The sequence below is a fragment of the Lemur catta genome, chromosome 12 (genome assembly GCF_020740605.2).
Source record: "Lemur catta isolate mLemCat1 chromosome 12, mLemCat1.pri, whole genome shotgun sequence".
Lineage (NCBI taxonomy): Eukaryota > Metazoa > Chordata > Mammalia > Primates > Lemuridae > Lemur > Lemur catta.
This window is the reverse complement of record NC_059139.1, coordinates 43,503,297-43,521,158: the sequence shown is the minus strand read 5'-3', so window position 1 is coordinate 43,521,158 and position 17,862 is coordinate 43,503,297. Positions and strand designations below refer to the sequence as shown.

Here is a 17,862-nt window from a genome sequence, read left to right as displayed (position 1 = left end):
GCAACTTGCAGGAGCTATTGAATCCTCACAAATTTAAATCGGAATACAAGACTAAAATTTCTAAAAACAATCGATTGTTTAGTATTATGCTGCCTACATAACCCCCCTAACACTGCCTTTTCAACCTTTCAGTTATTCCTAATTTCTCATTTATATTCAGGCTCTAACACTTTCACACACATTATCATAGGTCTCTTCCTTGAATTCTGCTAAAATTTTTCATTTTACTACACATTTTCATACATTAAAAAGAAAAATGAAAAAGCTGTTAAAAATCTCAATTTTCAGCACCCCAAATGAGAAAGAAAGCCTTATAAAATAATAAGGATATAAAAAGAGAAAACCATTTTTTCTATAGGACTTGCTTTTCTGTATACTATATCCAATAAACTTATACCTGATGGCAGTTACCAAATGCAATTTTCTTTAGAAATTATTTTTACAAAATCTTTTTGTCACTAATCTTGACAAGGTGCCCTTATTCTACCTTTCAAATCACCTATTCTAATTCAAAATTTAGATTATTTCTATGATTCTGTAACCTTTTGTATTACAGGACAAATTAAATCTTTTTTTTTTTTTTTTTGGTTAGCCTTAAGAAAGTGTTTTTAACTTAAAATAACAAGTCAAATTAAAAATATATAATTTGGTGGAGAAAAACAATTATGCGTGTGTGTGTGTGTGTGTGTGTGTGTGTGTGTGTGTGTGTGTATATACACCTTCAATCTGCTAAGTGAAAGTGCATTCAATGCAATAGATGACAAAATTATATGTGTGTGTGTGTGTGTGTGTGTGTGTGTGTGTGTGTGTGCAGAGTCAAGGTTTTTTGACTCACTTGCAAAGAAAAATTAACTTTTGCTTTTGAATTCCATAGTAAAAGATATTACTTGAACATTATTTATAAAGTACAGGATAATGTTTATGAAATAAGTACCCCTTTTGGGCAGGTGAGGGAGAGAAAAGAACTTCCTTTCAGGTATCCTTAGGAAATTTCTTGACTTTTATACAATATTCCCAGTCCTATTTTTATCCAATGCCAAAAGGCAGCTCTTACCCTTGCACTCTGCTTCTTTATCCTCATTATGTCATTCATTTGTGCTAGAATAAGCCAACTTTAAAGAAGGCATAAGACATTACTAATGGCATCAGAATCTCTTCCAGAAATATCCCAGGACACCAGTCAGGCCTATTCAATATATAACCACTGCAGTTGGGCCCACCCATTTTAAACATACCTTCCCATGCCTTTCTTAGTCCTTGAGGAAAAAAAAAAGACTACACGGGAAAAAAAAAAAAATGCTTGAGATTTACTAGTGAGGAAACCGATATTTGACAAGGCTGATAATGGCAAAGCTAAGCACAAGATTTGTCCCTGTGTAAAACTCAATAGAAGTAAAACCTTAAAGGGACAGATGTGCCCACAGCTCAAGTGTGGGCCATCTCCAACAAGCAATAAGTGGTTCTGAATGAAGGTGGTTTCCATTTAGGAAAGGAATTCAGTAAAATTTTTTCCCGTCATGAAGGCCAAGCAGACTATAGGCATTAATGCTACAAATGACACCACCCACAAGGGAAAAGAAATCCCTTTACTATTCTATTAACTATAGGATTGGGTTTCAACTTCAGCCACAGTGTTCCTGGAGAGGAAACCAAGAGGTAGATACCGGGTTATGAAAACAATGGTTTCTTCTCTGCTGAGTTCTGTGGTCATTTTATTATGCTCTACATTTTTCCATACAAATCATATTAATGTTAAATATACTTATATTAGACTTACCCTCTACTTTCCCAAAATGATTATTTAGATATATACAGGTTGAGTATCCCTTATCTAAAATGCTTGAGACTAGGAGCGGTTTGAATTTTTTTCCAAATTTTGGAACATTTGTATTATACCACTTAAGCATCCTTAATCTGAAATCTGAAATGGTCCAGGGAGAATTTCCTTTGAGCATCAAATAGTTTTGGATTTGAGAGCATTTTGGATTTTCAGATTAGGAATAGTCACCTGTAATACTAATTACAAGAATAAGAATATAATAGGTGTTTAATTAAATGGCAACTAAAATAATAGTGTTTAAAGACACTCACTAAACAGGTTCTCAGATACTATCTCCCTATTTTTATAACAATGCCCAACCCCACAAACACAAATTTCTAGCTGTATAATGATTGACCAAGCTTTTATGTACCACATATCAATTCAGGTACAGTTGCCAAGATAAGTTTGGGTTGGACTGTTATGCTCTGGGCAGAAGTTAAGACTTTTCCTTAAAAAAAAAAAGAAAGAAAAAGACAGTGTCATTAAGCAATCATTCATCAATACTGACCTTGTTGCTCAATGTCTGCTTCAGTTTTCGAAGAACCTGGTGCAACAGGAAGGGGCCGAGGTGGCCGGGGCTTTGGTGTGGGAGGCGAAATTTTCTTCCTTCCAATGTATTCTACATAAGTTCCTGGAAAGTCCCCCCTCTCCCCTGTGGTTTCATTATAGCCACTTAACCAACCAATTTCTTCAGGCCTGGCTTCCTGTCCATCACTGAATCCAAGAGCTACTAAGGACCCTTTATTCACAGTCAATATGTCACCCAAATGCAAGTCAATGTCTTCTTCTCTTTCCTTTTTATAATCATACAGCGCTCTGTACTGGTACCCCTCGGCACTCATGTTTGCAGATCTATCACCATGCAACGGTTGAGTCTGGTTGTATGGTGCCGTCAAATTTTACGTTTTTATGAAAAGTGAATTCAGAGAGTGTGTTAAAATTCCTAATATGTGTCCAGCAGAGGACAAAGGACCACTCTCCAAAGGTTTAAGAGGAGAGGTGACTGGCCATCCGGCCATCCATCTGTCCTCCATCAATGGTGTGACTGCAGACAAGGCTCCACTTCCTCTTCGTGCCACAGTCCTCCCACTGGCTTCCTTTTCAGCAACTTGTCAGCGCTCGGAATCCAGGCTGGCTCTCACAGCGAGGCCCGATCCTTTCTGATGCTCTTGTCACACTGTCCATCTGTCGTCTGATTTTACTGTGGCACTCCACACTCGGGCTCCACCTAGCAAAGGAAAAACAAGGCTTATGAATGAACATCACACTTTGCCATCTGTGTGAATTGGAATTTCTACTTCCATGCAACAAGTTACTTAATCAATTTGGCAGACATATGCAGGCCAGTGTGATATTGCTTGACACAGTGTACACAACAAAGGTTAGTAAGACAGTTCTTGCCTTCTAAGAACACTGGGTGGGGGAAGGAGAGCTGGCACGTGGCAATGTCTCAGAGATAAGACTGGAACACAAGGAACAAAACACTAGGTGTGTACCACAAGAAAGGCGGTAACTAAACACTATGGGGTTCAAATGAGGGAGAGAGCACATCTAACTGTAGGAATCTGAAGACAGAATGGAATGTGTGGCATGATCCTGTGTACAGAAGTGACTAAGCAAATGTCATTTTCTGGGAAGAGCTAGAACAGGCAGTCCGATCTACCTGAAGCCAAAGAAGGAACAGCGGGATCCAGGTTAGAGAGATAGGCGGGGGCCCTAGGACATCATGCATGCCTGTGTCAGGTTTGTGAATCATGCAGCCCATGGTGTGGAGCATGGAAAGGGCCTGGAGAGAGGCGCGCAAGAGGATCAGAGACGCACCTGGGAAATCCCAGTCAACCACAGTGCACGAGAGAGGTGCGCTGCAGAAGTCTGGGCACGTGGCCACAAGGGCACGAACCAAGGTGGCAGCACAGCGTGGAAAGGGGAGGCCAGAAGCAGGAGACACTGCAGAGAAAGAACGTGTGGGATGTGGCACATGCTGAAACGTGGAAAGAGAAAGAAAGGAGCAAAGTGCTTGATCCCGCGTTAAGAAGAATTTTGGACCCATCTGAGGCAAAGAGGAGCCAGGAGACCTGATGGGCTTGCAGTGACACTGGGCATACACACGCAAGTGTGCTAGTAGCTGGCTGAAAACCTGGCCTGTGATTCAGGAGGGGAACATACTAGAGATTTGGTAATCAGCCACAAATTAGGCAAGGCTGAACTTGATGGAAGGAGGGGCTCACAGGGAAAAAAATAAAAGAACAAAAGTTAAAAAGAATGACCTAAGGGCCAAATGTTGAGGTTTAATGAATGCAACTGTGGAGGGAAAGTCAAGGTTTAGAGACAACACAATGTCCCAGAGAAGATTCAGGTAGGAGAAGGTGATCCCTAAGACTGAAGCCTATACAGGCATCCAGATGAGACGAATCAGGGCTAAATAATTTGGGGCTCTACCCATCATGGAATCCTGACTTTTAAGAAAGTAGATTCCAGTTCGGTAGTGAGAACTGTTACTTCATCTTAAGGAGTTAAGAAATCAGAGGAAGTAGAGATGGTTGCTGCAGATCACTCTATAAAGACAGCTTAGTGGAGAGGGAAGTGGGTCATGGAAGTGATTTTTTTTTCTTTCTTTTTTATTTTTAAATATAGTGGAGGCAGAGGAATTAGAGTCAATGACTCTTTAAGTTAGAGTTAGTAAGTCAGAGTAGATGGCTAATAGAAAAGCATGCACATGTATACACTTTGCACTCCTGTCATTTCTCAATGTTATCTTTATTATAAAGAGTAAAGGCAACCTAAAGCTTTCAGTTAAGCTGTCTGCACAATAAAGCAATAAAAATAATAGCCACACAATTCAGTGGGCTATATCCAAGAGAGCTTTCATAAGTTTTGAACAGTAGAACACTTTAGAAGTTTAATATTATAGACACTCTTCAGTGTATGCATCTTAAGAAGCAAAATCTAATCAGACTGTTATGTTGGCATTCAAAAGTGTAAAGTATTCAACTTTACATGGTTAAAGCCTCTTAGCTGTAATACAATAACACACTTAGGAGTGTTACATATTAAAAGAAGCAAAAACAAACACTGGAAGCCTTTGTGTAGCAAGAATATTAATTTGGGATAGTACTCTACTTTGCATTTCAGTCGTCAGAGAAAAAAAATTAAAGCAACCAGCAGAGCATATCAGAAAAATAAGCTATATTATTTGTTTGAAGAAAGCCTCTCCTTTTGAAAGATCCAGAATCAAATTAAATATTCATTGCATAAATTCACACAAAAATGTAGAACTAGCAAATCTCATTTTTAGTACTAATGTACTCTGTACAAAAGACACAGAACTCTAAAGAACATAAAAATTTACATAACCCTAAATGCTTAGAAACCAGGCAATACGCCTAAGAATAATTTAATTCCCCCAAATCTGCCTTGAAATTTTTGTTAGCTTTTCCTGGCAATGTATGTCTTTTTTTTGGGGGGGGAAGGATCCTCAACCAGTAGGCTGGGTAGATCTTTATGCCAGCTGCTGCCTAACACTTCCTCTATTTCAACCACACAGTGGGCCAGTTTGGTGGGATTCTTAACAAAATGGGAAGTACAGTGAACAAACTGTCTTCCCTCTACCCCCCAATAACCATCAAGCAAGCCCTGCTCACAGCATGCCTCTGAGGCTGTGCAGGCTCCTTGACAGGGCCCACCCCACCCCCCGCAGTCAGAAAAAGGCTCCGTGTCTTGTCAAGGTTTGAAAAACCTGAAAACTGTGATTGTATCTGCCTGAGGCTAAATCTGCGCAAAGGGAAAAACAATCTCGAGGAACCCAGTGACTTTTAAGAGGCTAGAAGACCCTAGAGAGGCAATCCCTGCCAGAAGTGCCAGAGAACTAAATGTCTCTACAAATTCTCTCTCCCTCGCCACTTGTAAGAACCCTGCGCAGAATTCTGGGTCTTCATCTGGTAAAAAGAATCCCAGATCTTCTATGACTCTAGGATCATAAGTAAAACACACCATTTCTTTCTTCTGAGACTCCACAATTGAGGTCAGGAAGATGGATGCAGACAGGACAGGTTAAACAATTCAAGGTCAATCATGATTCAGAGTCAGGTGGTTTTGGAGCAATGTTGTAAAAGAAAAAGGAGAGCAGACAAGTCATTTGTGCAAGGACTGGATCTCGTGATGGCAAGGTTCAGAGAGGCCCTGGTTAGGCAGAGAAGGCAGGCACCTCTACCCTACTGCACCTTGTTCACTTTCTCCTGACTGCCATGTCCATTTCAGTGATTCTTTGTCATCGTCATCATCATTATCTAATACTTATTGGGAGTTATATGTGTATTAACCCATTCAATCCTCAAGATAACCATATAAAGTAGGTACTATCGATATGCCCACTTTACATATGAGGAAACTGAAGGGCAGAGAGTTTAGTATCTTGGCCATGATAACCCTCAGTAATTGAGAGGTGAAGCCAGAATTCAGATCCCGGCAGTTTGTCTCCATTATCTCCACTTTTTTTTTTTTTTTTTTTTTAATTTCAGCTCATCATGGGGGTACATAAGTTCAGGTCATATACATTGTCCATGTCCCGCCCATCCCCCCGAGTCAGAGTCCCAAGCGCGTCCGTTCTCGTTCTCCAGACAGTGCGCCTGGCACTCATCATGTAGTCATACCTCCATCCCCTCCCCCCCATTACCTCCACTTTTAACACCACTAGAACCTACTGCCAAACTCAACTTGCTTTGACGCCCAAGGGCAGCCCAGATATGTCAGTGGTATCAACAACACAGATTTCTTGCCTTACAAGCTAATGTCTCAGATTAACCTTGAATGTTTGCCTTTTATCCTCTGGGATAGTGCCTTACTGACAGTGTATGTGGCTTTTTCACGCACCTGCACAAAAAGAAGCCATTATAACTCGGTGGTAGTTCCATTGAGTCCAGGACCCAGCATCTCAGCCATGCAAATTGTCTTCTAAAGAGACTTCATTAAAATGCATCCTTGCCAAAGAAGTCCATAAACTAGTGAATAAAAGAATACTGGGCACACCACTTCTGGAAAGCTGCCCACTTCTGGAATCCTGCCCATTTCTGCTATACGAGCTTAGCTTCTGCCACCTGTATCCCTCTTGGCATCTCCACTCCCTGCCCCAATCCCAGGCCCCTCAACGCACCATTTCCGTCAACTCAGCTCCTCCTTGGGGGATATGTGAAACACCGATCCATAGTCAAAAGGACTGTCACATCTAGAGGACTGGCAAATTATTCTCTCTCACCCTCAAATTCTCCCCAGAACCGTAGAAGACCCAGCAGCCTGAAGCATTTGGCAGTACTTGTGTAACCCTCCTGAGATCAATCTGGAGCCCAAACTGTCCAAATCAACAGGATACATCTTCCCCAGATTGATAATATTATGCCTTCATTCTCTTTGGCTACATACACCTGCCCATTGAATTACTTCCACCCAAATTTGACATAATTGTTCACATAAAAAAGGTTTTTACATGTGGCTATTATCTACAACTTAATATTTTCAAATATCAAAAAAGGCAGTTTTGTGATATAAACTCCAAACTAGTGCATGCATAAGTTACTGTAAGAAAAGGTATAAAGGAATCCTATGAACAAATAACACATTTACTCTTATATATCATATGCAACAGTTCAAAATTTTGTAAAAGGGAATTATTTTGCTCCAGTTTTTCAACCCTTTTAATAACTGCCTGCAATCCCATTAATCAGAAGCACATTTTCTCTCTCCACTAAGATACAGAGCAATTCTCATTCTGTTCCTCAAAATAAAACTGTTTCTGATGCTCAACAAATAGCAATCTATAACTGCTTAATGTACAACTGCTTGGAAGTAGATTTTCAGTTTAACCCTCTAACCTGCAGGCATTTTGGCAAAGGACCAACTAAAAAAAAGCCCTCTGACTTTGTTGACAGGAAAAAAATCACATTAAATAATAAAAGTGAATAAATCAAGAATATATCCCGATCATATAATTTTATCCTGCAAGGAAATCAGCAGTTTGGCACTGGGTGGCAGCATGAAATGGGTCTTCAATCAAGGTGTGAGGGTGGGGAAGGGTTCCTGGGCCTAAAGCCCAGGTCTCTACATTCCCTCTCTCCCACTTAATGTGCTAGCTCACAGGTCTCTACATTCCCTCTCTCCCACTTAATGTGCTAGCTCAGAGTCTAGGGCAAGCTCCCCTAGCTGAATTCATATAGTTAAAAAAAAGTTATTCAAAAACCTTTCTACCTTTCAAATTGTGGTATCCTAGAAATCATGAAAATCAAACTGAACAAAGTTAAAATATCCTAATGTAGTCTTTTGCGCTATTATAACAGAATATCTGAAACTAATTTATAAATAACACTTTATTAGGCTCATGGCACTGGAGGCTGGGAAGTCCAAGAGCACAGCAGTAGCATCTGATGAGGGCCTTCATCCTGTGTCATCTTGCAGGGGGGCAAGAGAGCAAGAGGGGGCTGAACTTGCTTTTATAAGAAGCCCACTCTCAAGATAACTGACCCACTCCTGCAATCACAACATTAATCCACTCACGACAGCAAAGCCTCCTATTAGGCCCCACTCTCAACATTGTTGCATTGGGGATTAAGTTTCCAACACATGAATTTGGGGGGACACATTCAAATCACTGCACTTAGTAAACATAATGAATTACCTTCAATTTAACATGATGGGCTCAGGGTGAAGTTTATCTCAAAATAAAATGAAAATGATGGGCTCAGATTAAGCCCAAAGTCATAGACATGAAATATCCTTAATTATTAATAGTTTTCGAACCAGGCTGGGCATAGTAGCTCATTCCTGTAACCCCAAATACTCTGGGAGGCTAAAGTAGGAGGATCCCTTGAGACCAGGAGTTGGAGAGCAGCCTGGACAACATAGTGAGACCTGATCTCTATAAAAAATAGTTTTTAAAAAATCAAAAGTAATTTTGAAACCAACCAACTAACTAGAATGTGTTGCACGCTGCCACACTCAGGGCTGATGTGTGCTGTTGGTAAGAAGGATGTACAGGCTGTAATTCCTGCCCACAGGCCCTTTCCGTGTTGTGTGTTTGGGGGAAGGGAGAGGCCCAGGAGGGAACAGCACAAGCCCAAGTGAAAAGACAAGGAGACAGGGCTCCTCAGGAAGCAGTCACAGCCAGGCAACAGCACCTGAGCGCTGCAGAAGCAGACGAGAGCGTGACCCTGGTCCACCCGACAGCAGCTCTTAGGTGCTCTGTGGTCACCACAGGGAGGCTGGGAGAAATGGTGATGTGGCTTCTAGGACCTGAGAAACAGATCCTATCACTCAGAAAAGGCCGTGAGGCTGCTCATTCCGGTTCTCTGGATCATCACGGTAAAGAAGACCTGAGGCGAAGGCCATGGAATGAGAGGACTGAAGGGGAGATGATCTGAAGTCTCCCTTGTGAAAAGACAATGCTATTCTGTAAAATTCTTGACAGGGTGGTATGAGCACTGGGCTTCAGATTCAAGTGGCTGCCCCACCAGTGTCTAGATATGCTACCTTGGGCAAGTGACTTAAACCTCTCTGTGACACAGTTTTATCCTCTGTGAGACAGATATAAGCAAGCCTATGCCTTATGGGGTCATTATGAGGATTAACAAAATTACATCTATAAAGCACTTAGCTCCATACTTGATAAGAGCTTAGTATAATTAACACCAACAGAGTGCTTACTATGTGCCAGGTACAGTTCTTAAAGCTTTACATGTATCAACTTATTTAACTCTTACAACCATCCTGGGTTCAATTATTATCCCCATTTTACAGATAAGAAAAGTTAAATAATTTGCCTAAAGTTACATAGCTAGTGAATTGCAGCTATGGGATTATTACTATTATTATTGAATGTCACTTACTGCCATTTCTCTGATTCAGATTTAAAACAAGAATAGACATCTGCCAGCAATTTTCTTTTGCATTGCCTCTAAATGCTGCAAACAGTTCTAAATGAATTCCGAATCTATCTAGAATAAGCTCCCTGGTGTCATAATTCCTTTTCAGAGTAAATAGATTAGATAAAGGCTACATGGGGACTTTGCCCATCTAGTTCTCTACCTACCTGGGGTAGAGGCTAGCTCTACAGAGATCAGGGCAAAGGAAGCCTGGGAGGGGCGTGGGGTGTGTGGTGTGAAGCAGGGGGTGGGAGTCAGCAGGGAGTCAGCTCCAAACTCCTCTCCAGGGTTTGGAGCTAAGCAAACTTAATGGGGCTACGCCCTGGGCTGGGACACTGGAGCATCCAGGGAGGAAGGCAACGGGCAAGGCACGGCTGGCCCAGCCACCTTGGCTTTATTAACTCACTACACCCACTGGTGGAGTCTCCTCACACTCTGGCCAGACTCCTGCAACTGCAATACTCTCTGGGGTGATCATTAACCTGAAAACTATTTTGACTACAGGTGCCTGTAGGTACATATTTGATGTACTTTACGAAAAACAATGCTGGCAGAATAAAAATCTCCAAAGACATTTTTATAGTAGACACTTTCAGTATAGTAGACTATTTTAGTACTATATTCACTCTACCCTTTTAAAAGAAATTAAAAATAAGACCTAAGATAAACCAAACAAACAAGTTTATGGGTAAATACATAGTCTATTTTTCAGCTCATTCGGCTTAGTGTACATGAAAATGGCCTTTAATTGCCACTCTTTTAGGCAAGTAATTCCAATAGAGTATTGGCAGAATCACAGCAAGTAATCCTATTCACATTAGGGTATAGGTGAAGGAGGCATGGAAAAATATGGGGTAAATAATATGAAATTAATTGCAACCTAGGTTCTTGATAAAAAGCTGTGATATAATTTATATTATGCCTTTTAAAATAAAAAAAAAAGTAACTTGCTAATCCCTTCCCTTAAGAGTAACTTTCTAGTCTTCCAGGGCTTCACTGAGATGCTTACTTAGTTCTCTTGCCTTCACTGGCAAAGCCCTGTACCCTGCAAGAGGGCGAGCTGTAGGGAACCTGTCTAAAACACGCGGTATACTGATACTTGAGCACTTCTCATTTCTTCTGCATCGTGTATGCCTCAAACATGAGAAAATTGAAAGCAAAAACCCAAACATTATCTCAGCTTGCTAAAATCTACTTGACCATAAAATCAATTTTTTTCAGCCTGCTCAGTAACTATCTCTTTATTCAATAAAACATTTTGCAAGTCATAAAATGCAAACACGATAAAAGCTGAACTAGAATTTAGAACTGTTCCTGTTTTAATGACCACGTGGACAATCTTTCCAAGTGGATGCCTTTTTACAACACTCCCCTGAACTACCATAAGAGAAAAAAAAGATATTTCAATCAACATACCAACCTAAAAATTACATGACATACATGGAAAAATTTAAAGAAATGGCCAACACTTGATAGTACAAAATCTATGTTAGTTTAAGTTTGCATTTAAGATTCCAAGCCCTTTAAAAATCAGCTTAGGTGCAACTGACATTTCCAGAAGATAAATGCATACCACCATCATCACTGTCAATCAAAATATGTACTCCTGTAAGTTTTCATACTGCTTCTGTTTCCCAAAACTAACTTTACACTGTGGGGAATTCCTGTGCTTAACACATTTAAACTCAAGAAATACCTAAAGAAAAACAATGTTTTTAATCAGTGGGAAGCAAAATGCTTTTTTTACATCACAGATGTGGAGACACATTGATATCATTTTTAAAAAGCAGATAGCAGTGTGTACGTTGCAGAGTTCTGTTATGTAACAGAAAACAGGTCCGAAATCAAGATAAAAGTTAAAAGTAAATGTACGTAACACCTTGAAAGCCAGTAACAGATAATTTAAACTTTTTTCCAATCCTAAAAATCTATGCATTTCTCGAGAAAAAGTAGTATGACCCTGTAGTACCTACCTGCAGCTGGCACATAAAAGCCAAAGAGGCCAGCAGTGACTGCGAAGTAGGGAGCCTCCCCCACTGGTCTTTCCAATTTGAACCTTGACTCTGAACCAACACAACCTCCCAAACTTTAGTGGCATGAGCTCAGGCACGAACGCGCGCGAGCGCACACATCCCCCCCCCCACTCTTGAGTATTTTCTTTGTAATGAGCAAAACACTTGGTTCTCAAAGTTTAAGCAACTTTTGCACGTAAGAAAACTATCATCTGGTTGCTTTTAAATGGTTTTTCAAGAGTAATCTGTCAAGAAGTTGAAGCTAGTGAGGTGCTGTTTTTTCCTTTTTCCACTATAAAGGATGCCTGTGTCCTTCTCCTGTGCAGAAGTCACCAAATTCCTAATGATTTACACTGCGAAGATCTATTACTTTAATAGCCTGCGTAAGAAATGAACCTGTCTGCCTACTCCAACCTTTCCTAGCTAATATCTAACCATCTTTAAGGTTGCCAAAATGCAACGCAAACCAATGAAATATTAACATTTCCCGGCAAGCCTTGGTCAATAAGCTTTGTGAATATTCCGCCTAACAACTAAAACTTGAACCTCATCACACTGAAATGACAATCTTATGCTGCATTCAAAACCCGGAACTGCTTTATCCATTCGTAGTTCGTGCTGACCGACAGAGGAAAAGAGCAGAAAAAACCCCAAAGTATCACGGAACCCCCCAAAAAGAGCAAACTCACACTCGGACACCAACAGCGCTGCAGCTCCGCCCGGGATTAACGGTGGAAGTGAGATCTTTTCGGTAGTAACAGCGCCCCGAAAAGCAGAATTATTCCCCCAAATCCAGCTGACACACATTGTGCATTCAACATGTAACAGCCATTCTGCTCACAGGCTTGCATTTCACGCTCGAATTCTGGTTACCAAAGTATATTTCTGTACAAGGGGGCCTGGCCGGAGCTTTTCTGTTCTTTGTCTTGTGATCCGAGAGGGCAGTTTCTGCCCTTGGGAAGTGAGTGTTAGAGCTGTGGTTTCCAGACAATTGCCCACGATATTTTAGCTCCGGCTTGCACGCTCCCTTGCTCTCCCCAGCCGGCTCCATATTGCCGGGCAGGTCCCTCCGGACTCGCCCCACGTTACAAAAAGCTGGATTTCTGGGCGGCTCCGAGACCCCACTGAATGCCTCCAACAACCTGCCCGAGCTTGGCCGGCAGCAGACCAGAGTTAGGGCCCCAGAGACCAACCACCCCGAGGCAGGCGCACTTCCCCCACCCCGGAAGAGGAGGGCGGCAAACTTCGGAGGACGGGGGCTGGGGGGCGAGCTCCCGGGACCACTGCTAGCCCACTCGCTCGCCCGGGGGAAGCGCCCGGGCAGCGACCCTGGCTGCAGCTGGGAGGGCCGCGGGGGACCGGAGCGCTCCTTCCCGTTAAGGCAAACGCGGCAGTCAGGACGCTCTCCTCCGGTGAAGGGCCCCGGAAAAACTGCAGCAAGGCGACAGCGGGGACCCTTGGGGGGGTTGGAGAAGAGCCCAAGCTCGCCGGCAACTCCGGGGGCGAACGCGCCCGGCCGCGTGCAGAACCGGCTCCGAGAAGGACGCGGGAAACGGGAGCCAGGAGGTGGCCGGGATCACGCAGGACGCCGGCCACGAGCGGGGGAATGTTGCCCGGAGGCCGGGAGATGCCGCGGCGGGGAGCGCCGGCGGGGCTCTGTAGAAGGAGAAGCGACTGCTGGTGACAGGAAGACAGCGGCGGCAGCCGCGCACGCATGCACCGCCTCCCCCTCCCGGCCACACACACCCGGAGCCGCCGCCGCCGCCGCCGCCGCCTACCTCCGCCGCCGGCCGGCTTCCTTCCTTCCTTTCCGGGGCCCGCGCTGCAGCGGCGGCCTCCTGCGCGCACGGCTCCTACGCGCCTCCGGCCCGGCTGCGACCCACCGGCCGTTCCCGATCCGTGCTCGCCGTCTCCGACCGTCCGCCCGCCACCCTCGCCGCGGCCGCCGCTTCCTCCAACTCCGCTCCAGCTGCTCGCGACTCCTCTCCGTGCTGCTCAGCTCCGGCGCCCCGAGCCGGCTCCGCCCCTGGCCCGGCCCCGCGCTCCCCGCCCCCGAGCCCGCACCAACCAGCGCCCGCGCCTCCGCCCCTCTCCGCCCGCGCCGCGCCCTCCGCCGCTGCCACTCACCGCTCCAGCCTCGGAGCCGGGCGGCCGGGGGGTGGGGGAGCGGAGCTCCGGCCCTGCCGACCCTTCCTGCCGCCGCCCTCGCCTTCCGCCCCCAGCCCCGGGGATGCCCTGGGCACCCGGGCCGCGCGCTGCCTGCGCTGCGGAGCGCTGCACTCTGGCTCTGTGCGCCCGCGGCCCGCCCGGCTGCTGGGCGTCTCCCGGACCAGAGGCGGAGGGGCCGGGGGAGCCGGAGGACAAGTTCAGACCTCCCTGGAGGCTGGCTGCGGCTCTAATCCCAGTGTCTTGCAACCAACCCCAACAGAGTGGCTGGGGTCGGAAGGACTCGGATTCCAGGGCTCGCCCGAGCGGGGAGGCCCTGCAATTCCTGTCCTCGCCAGCACAGCTTCCCGAGTGGGCGGAAGAACCGCGCCACCCCTCTTGGCGCTCCAGGGGTGAAGGAGGGGTGAAAGGGTGAACCGGCGGGACGAGCGCCCGCAACCTGCCGCTACCTAACTCCAGGAGCCTGGCACCGCCGCCTCCGGAACCAAGCGGGTCCGTGAGCAGGGAATGAGTTTTATGAGGAGGGCGTGCGCTGGCTGATGCCTTCCAGTCCTGAGATAACAGGGCAGACGGAGGTCATTCAGGCAGACCAATGGCCCCTCATTGCTCGTGGGGTTGGGTGGGGGAAGTTCAGGTGAATTATATTGTCTTTTAAATGTGTTTCAAGTGCAGATTCTTCGAGTAATAATTACTTAACTTGCTCAAGAAAAATTTGATGTTGGTTCAAACCTTCCACTGATGGTAAGATGGAATGCCAGCACCTCGTGTTCCGCTCTTTTTCTTTAAAGCCTGTAAGAGTCTGCTTCTTAAAAGCTCTTTCCAGATTCCCCTTTCTGCATTTTAGAAACCTGCATCCGCCCACGCTGCTTGCCCTAAAGCCCTTTTTACAACTCTTTCCCAGTTTCCTTTCCTTACTGTTCCAAAAGTAAAAAGAAAATTACTTTTTTTTTTTAACCAAGACTTTTGTAAAACTTTAAATTTGATGGTTTATTCCTCTGGGCGTTGGAAGTGGAGGGAAGAACACCCTGAAATTCATCAGCTATCCTTAGAAAATATCATTTTTAAAGGTGACTGACATTTTAATGGAAAAGTAAGTTCTACCTTAGGCTATTCAGACACTGGTGTTTCTGTTATTCTAAGGTGTCTCATGAAGCTGAAACACAAAAGCAGGCAGCTACCCACATCATGCTTAAGAATCCACTTTACCTAGAAGTAAATATGAAATTTACGAAGGTACACTCTCCACACCTATTATGTGAAATGAAGGGCCTCATGCATTGTCTGCCTGAGCTTTGTAAGTGGAATGATGTATTTCACCTTGTGGTAGAATTACTTTGATCCAGTCCAATAAGCAGAGATGAAACTGGTGTGACCTTCACGGTATTTCCTTTAGGTTCATCTCTGAAGAGACTCTGAAAATGAAAACCTTACCATTTATAGCCTCCTTTTGTACATGACGGGTTCCTGGAAAGAGACTTACGCCCTGTTACAGGGGGGTTCTATTCACCCCCAAACCTAAAAACACATAAAATTCCTGCTTGCACTTCCTCTTTTAGACACAGTCTTCAGCAATTTATTTCCAGCCTATGTTGTATTTAAGTTTTTCCACCATATTTGAACACATAGCTTAAGATCAAAGAGTGTCCCATGGAAGGAAAATAAGGCTCTTTTTTCACATACTGAATAATTTTAGTCTTTGTTTCATTTGTATTAAATTGATGATACCCTCCCCCCCATGTCATGAGTATTAGCATTTTTATTTATTTTCGTTTTCCATTGACTTCTATGAAACAAATGCAAAGGCAACAAAACAGCAGTATTCAAATAGTTTTCCTTAAAAAAGCTTTCTTTAATAAAATCTTGTCTGGAATCCCAAAATATAATAGTTATAAGGTAAGAAGTCATGTGGCAAGGCCAAGAAGCCCATTGCACCACCTGACAGCCTCTCCTCTCTAGGTCCTTGGACTAGCAACATCAGTGTCTCCTGGGAATTTGTTGGAAATGCAAATTGCCTATCCTCACTGAATCAGAAATCCTGGGGGTAGGGTCCAGCAATCTCTGTTCATAACCCCTCCAAGTGATCTGATGCATGTTGAGGTTTGAGAACCATTGCTCTAGGGCTTTTAGGAACACTGGTTGAAAACCACTGCAATAAAATGCTTATGTAAGCACACAAACACCACACCAGTTTAATCAGTAATAGCTAAACTGTTGGTTGTCAGGTGGTGCCACCCATCAAGGAGCTCAAAATGTCAGAGGATGTACAATTTGCAACAGGGCTACAGGGGTGTCATGTACAAGACATGGCAGCAAAGGTAGTTTGGAAGTCGGACATAGGAAGTCAAGGACCCCCAATACCCAGGAAGGCTTTGGGTGGCCATAGCAAGCTGAGAAATTCTCCTCCCTAAGGAGGTATGGTAGGATACTCTCATTTGCCATCATCCCTCCAACTACTTCAATAATGTGAGTGCTAGAATAAGTTTTCATTAGACTTGAAACCTGAATATATATTTTAGGGTTCAAAACCAAAACAAAATAAATACAAATGACTTAGAGCCTTACTTCTCAAAGTAAGGGCCATAGACCAGCAGTATTGGCACCACATAGGAGCTTGTTAGAAATGCAGAATCCTAGGCCCTACCCCTGTACCTGCTGAATCACAATCTGCAGTTTAACAAGATTCCCAGGTGATTCATATGCAAGTTAAACTTTGAGAAGAAGCTCTATCTTAGACAGGTGTCCTCAATTTTGGCAACATATTGCAATTGCCTGGGGAGCTTACAGAAATCCTAATACCTGGTCTGCAGGTATACATATGACTTCGTTTTATTTTTATAAAATTCTAGAAAATACAAACTAATTTGTAACAGAAAGTAGATCAGTGGTTGCCTGGTGATCTTCTGGGATGAGGCAGGAGTGGAGAGATGGATTATAAAAGGACATGCAGAAACTTTGGAGGCAAAGGCTATGGTTTCTGGAGTGCATATGTCAAAACTCACTAAACTGTACACTTTAAATATGTGCAGTTTATTATATATCGGTTATACCTCAATAAAGCTATAAGAGGCCAGGCGTGGTGGCTCACGCCTGTAATCCTAGCACTCTGGGAGGCCGAGGCAGGTGGATCGTTTGAGCTCAGGAGTTCGAGACCAGCCTGAGCAAGAATGAGACCCCTGTCTCTACTAAAAAAATCGAAAGAAATTAGCTGGACAACTAAAAATATATATAGATAAAATTAGCCGGGCATGGTGGTGCATGCCTGTAGTCCCAGCTACTCAGAAGGCTGAGGCAGTAGAATTGCTTGAGCCCAGGAGTTTGAGGTTGCTGTGAGCTAGGCTGATGCCGTGGCACTCTAGCCCAGGCAACAGAATGAGACTGCCTCAAAATAAATAAATAAATAAATAAATAAGTAAAGCTATAAGAAAAGAAAAAGAACCTCCTTCCTTGTGGTGTTCCAATTTTATCAATTAGAAAATGATTATGACACATTGATTTTGTTAAAAACAATGAGACTTTTCTAATGTTTGCCAGAAATATTGTCCTAATAAATAGTCAAATCTACAATGTTTATCTTGTGACTGATGCTACCTTTGGTATGATGCTCTTGTTCAGTGCACAAGCTGTACAACCCCCAGGCACAGCAGCCTGAAAATCCTCATGTTCATAGTACCACCTTCCTGATATTAGGGAAACCTGGAAGCAGAATTATTCATTGCATAATTGTTGTTTTTAATGCGCATAGATTCAGAGTAAATGGTGGTGGACAGTCTTGAGGGGTATTTCATCCTGTCTTTGGAAAACCCAATTGAAGCGTCCCAGGCACCGAGTGGAGTACATCTTCCTAGTGAGCAGAATATTTACCTCCCCCATCCCAGGAACTTTCTCCCCTGGACTGCCTGATAAACACGAGCTTGCTATTACTCTCTGGCTTCCTTTTGTGTAGGTTCCACACTGC

The 17,862-nt window shown here is 43.8% G+C and overlaps 1 protein-coding gene across 3 annotated transcripts in view; it reads right to left on the bottom strand.

Annotated features, from left to right (window-relative positions):
* PIK3R1 (phosphoinositide-3-kinase regulatory subunit 1) overlaps positions 1-13,704 on the bottom strand; it is an 82,824-nt gene extending 69,120 nt beyond the window's left edge. The window contains exons 1-2 of one of the 3 annotated variants that reach the window (XM_045566447.1): positions 13,520-13,704; positions 2,331-3,050 (exon numbers count right to left, since the gene is read on the bottom strand). In XM_045566447.1, coding sequence (XP_045422403.1) covers positions 2,331-2,664 — 334 coding nt within the window. In that variant the 5' untranslated portion in view covers positions 2,665-3,050; positions 13,520-13,704. Of the gene's footprint in view, positions 1-2,330; positions 3,051-12,430; positions 12,520-13,519 lie in introns of those variants that run through there. The other 2 variants (XM_045566450.1, XM_045566449.1) reach the window with 2 other exon arrangements.
* Positions 13,705-17,862: the final 4,158 nt, after the last annotated feature.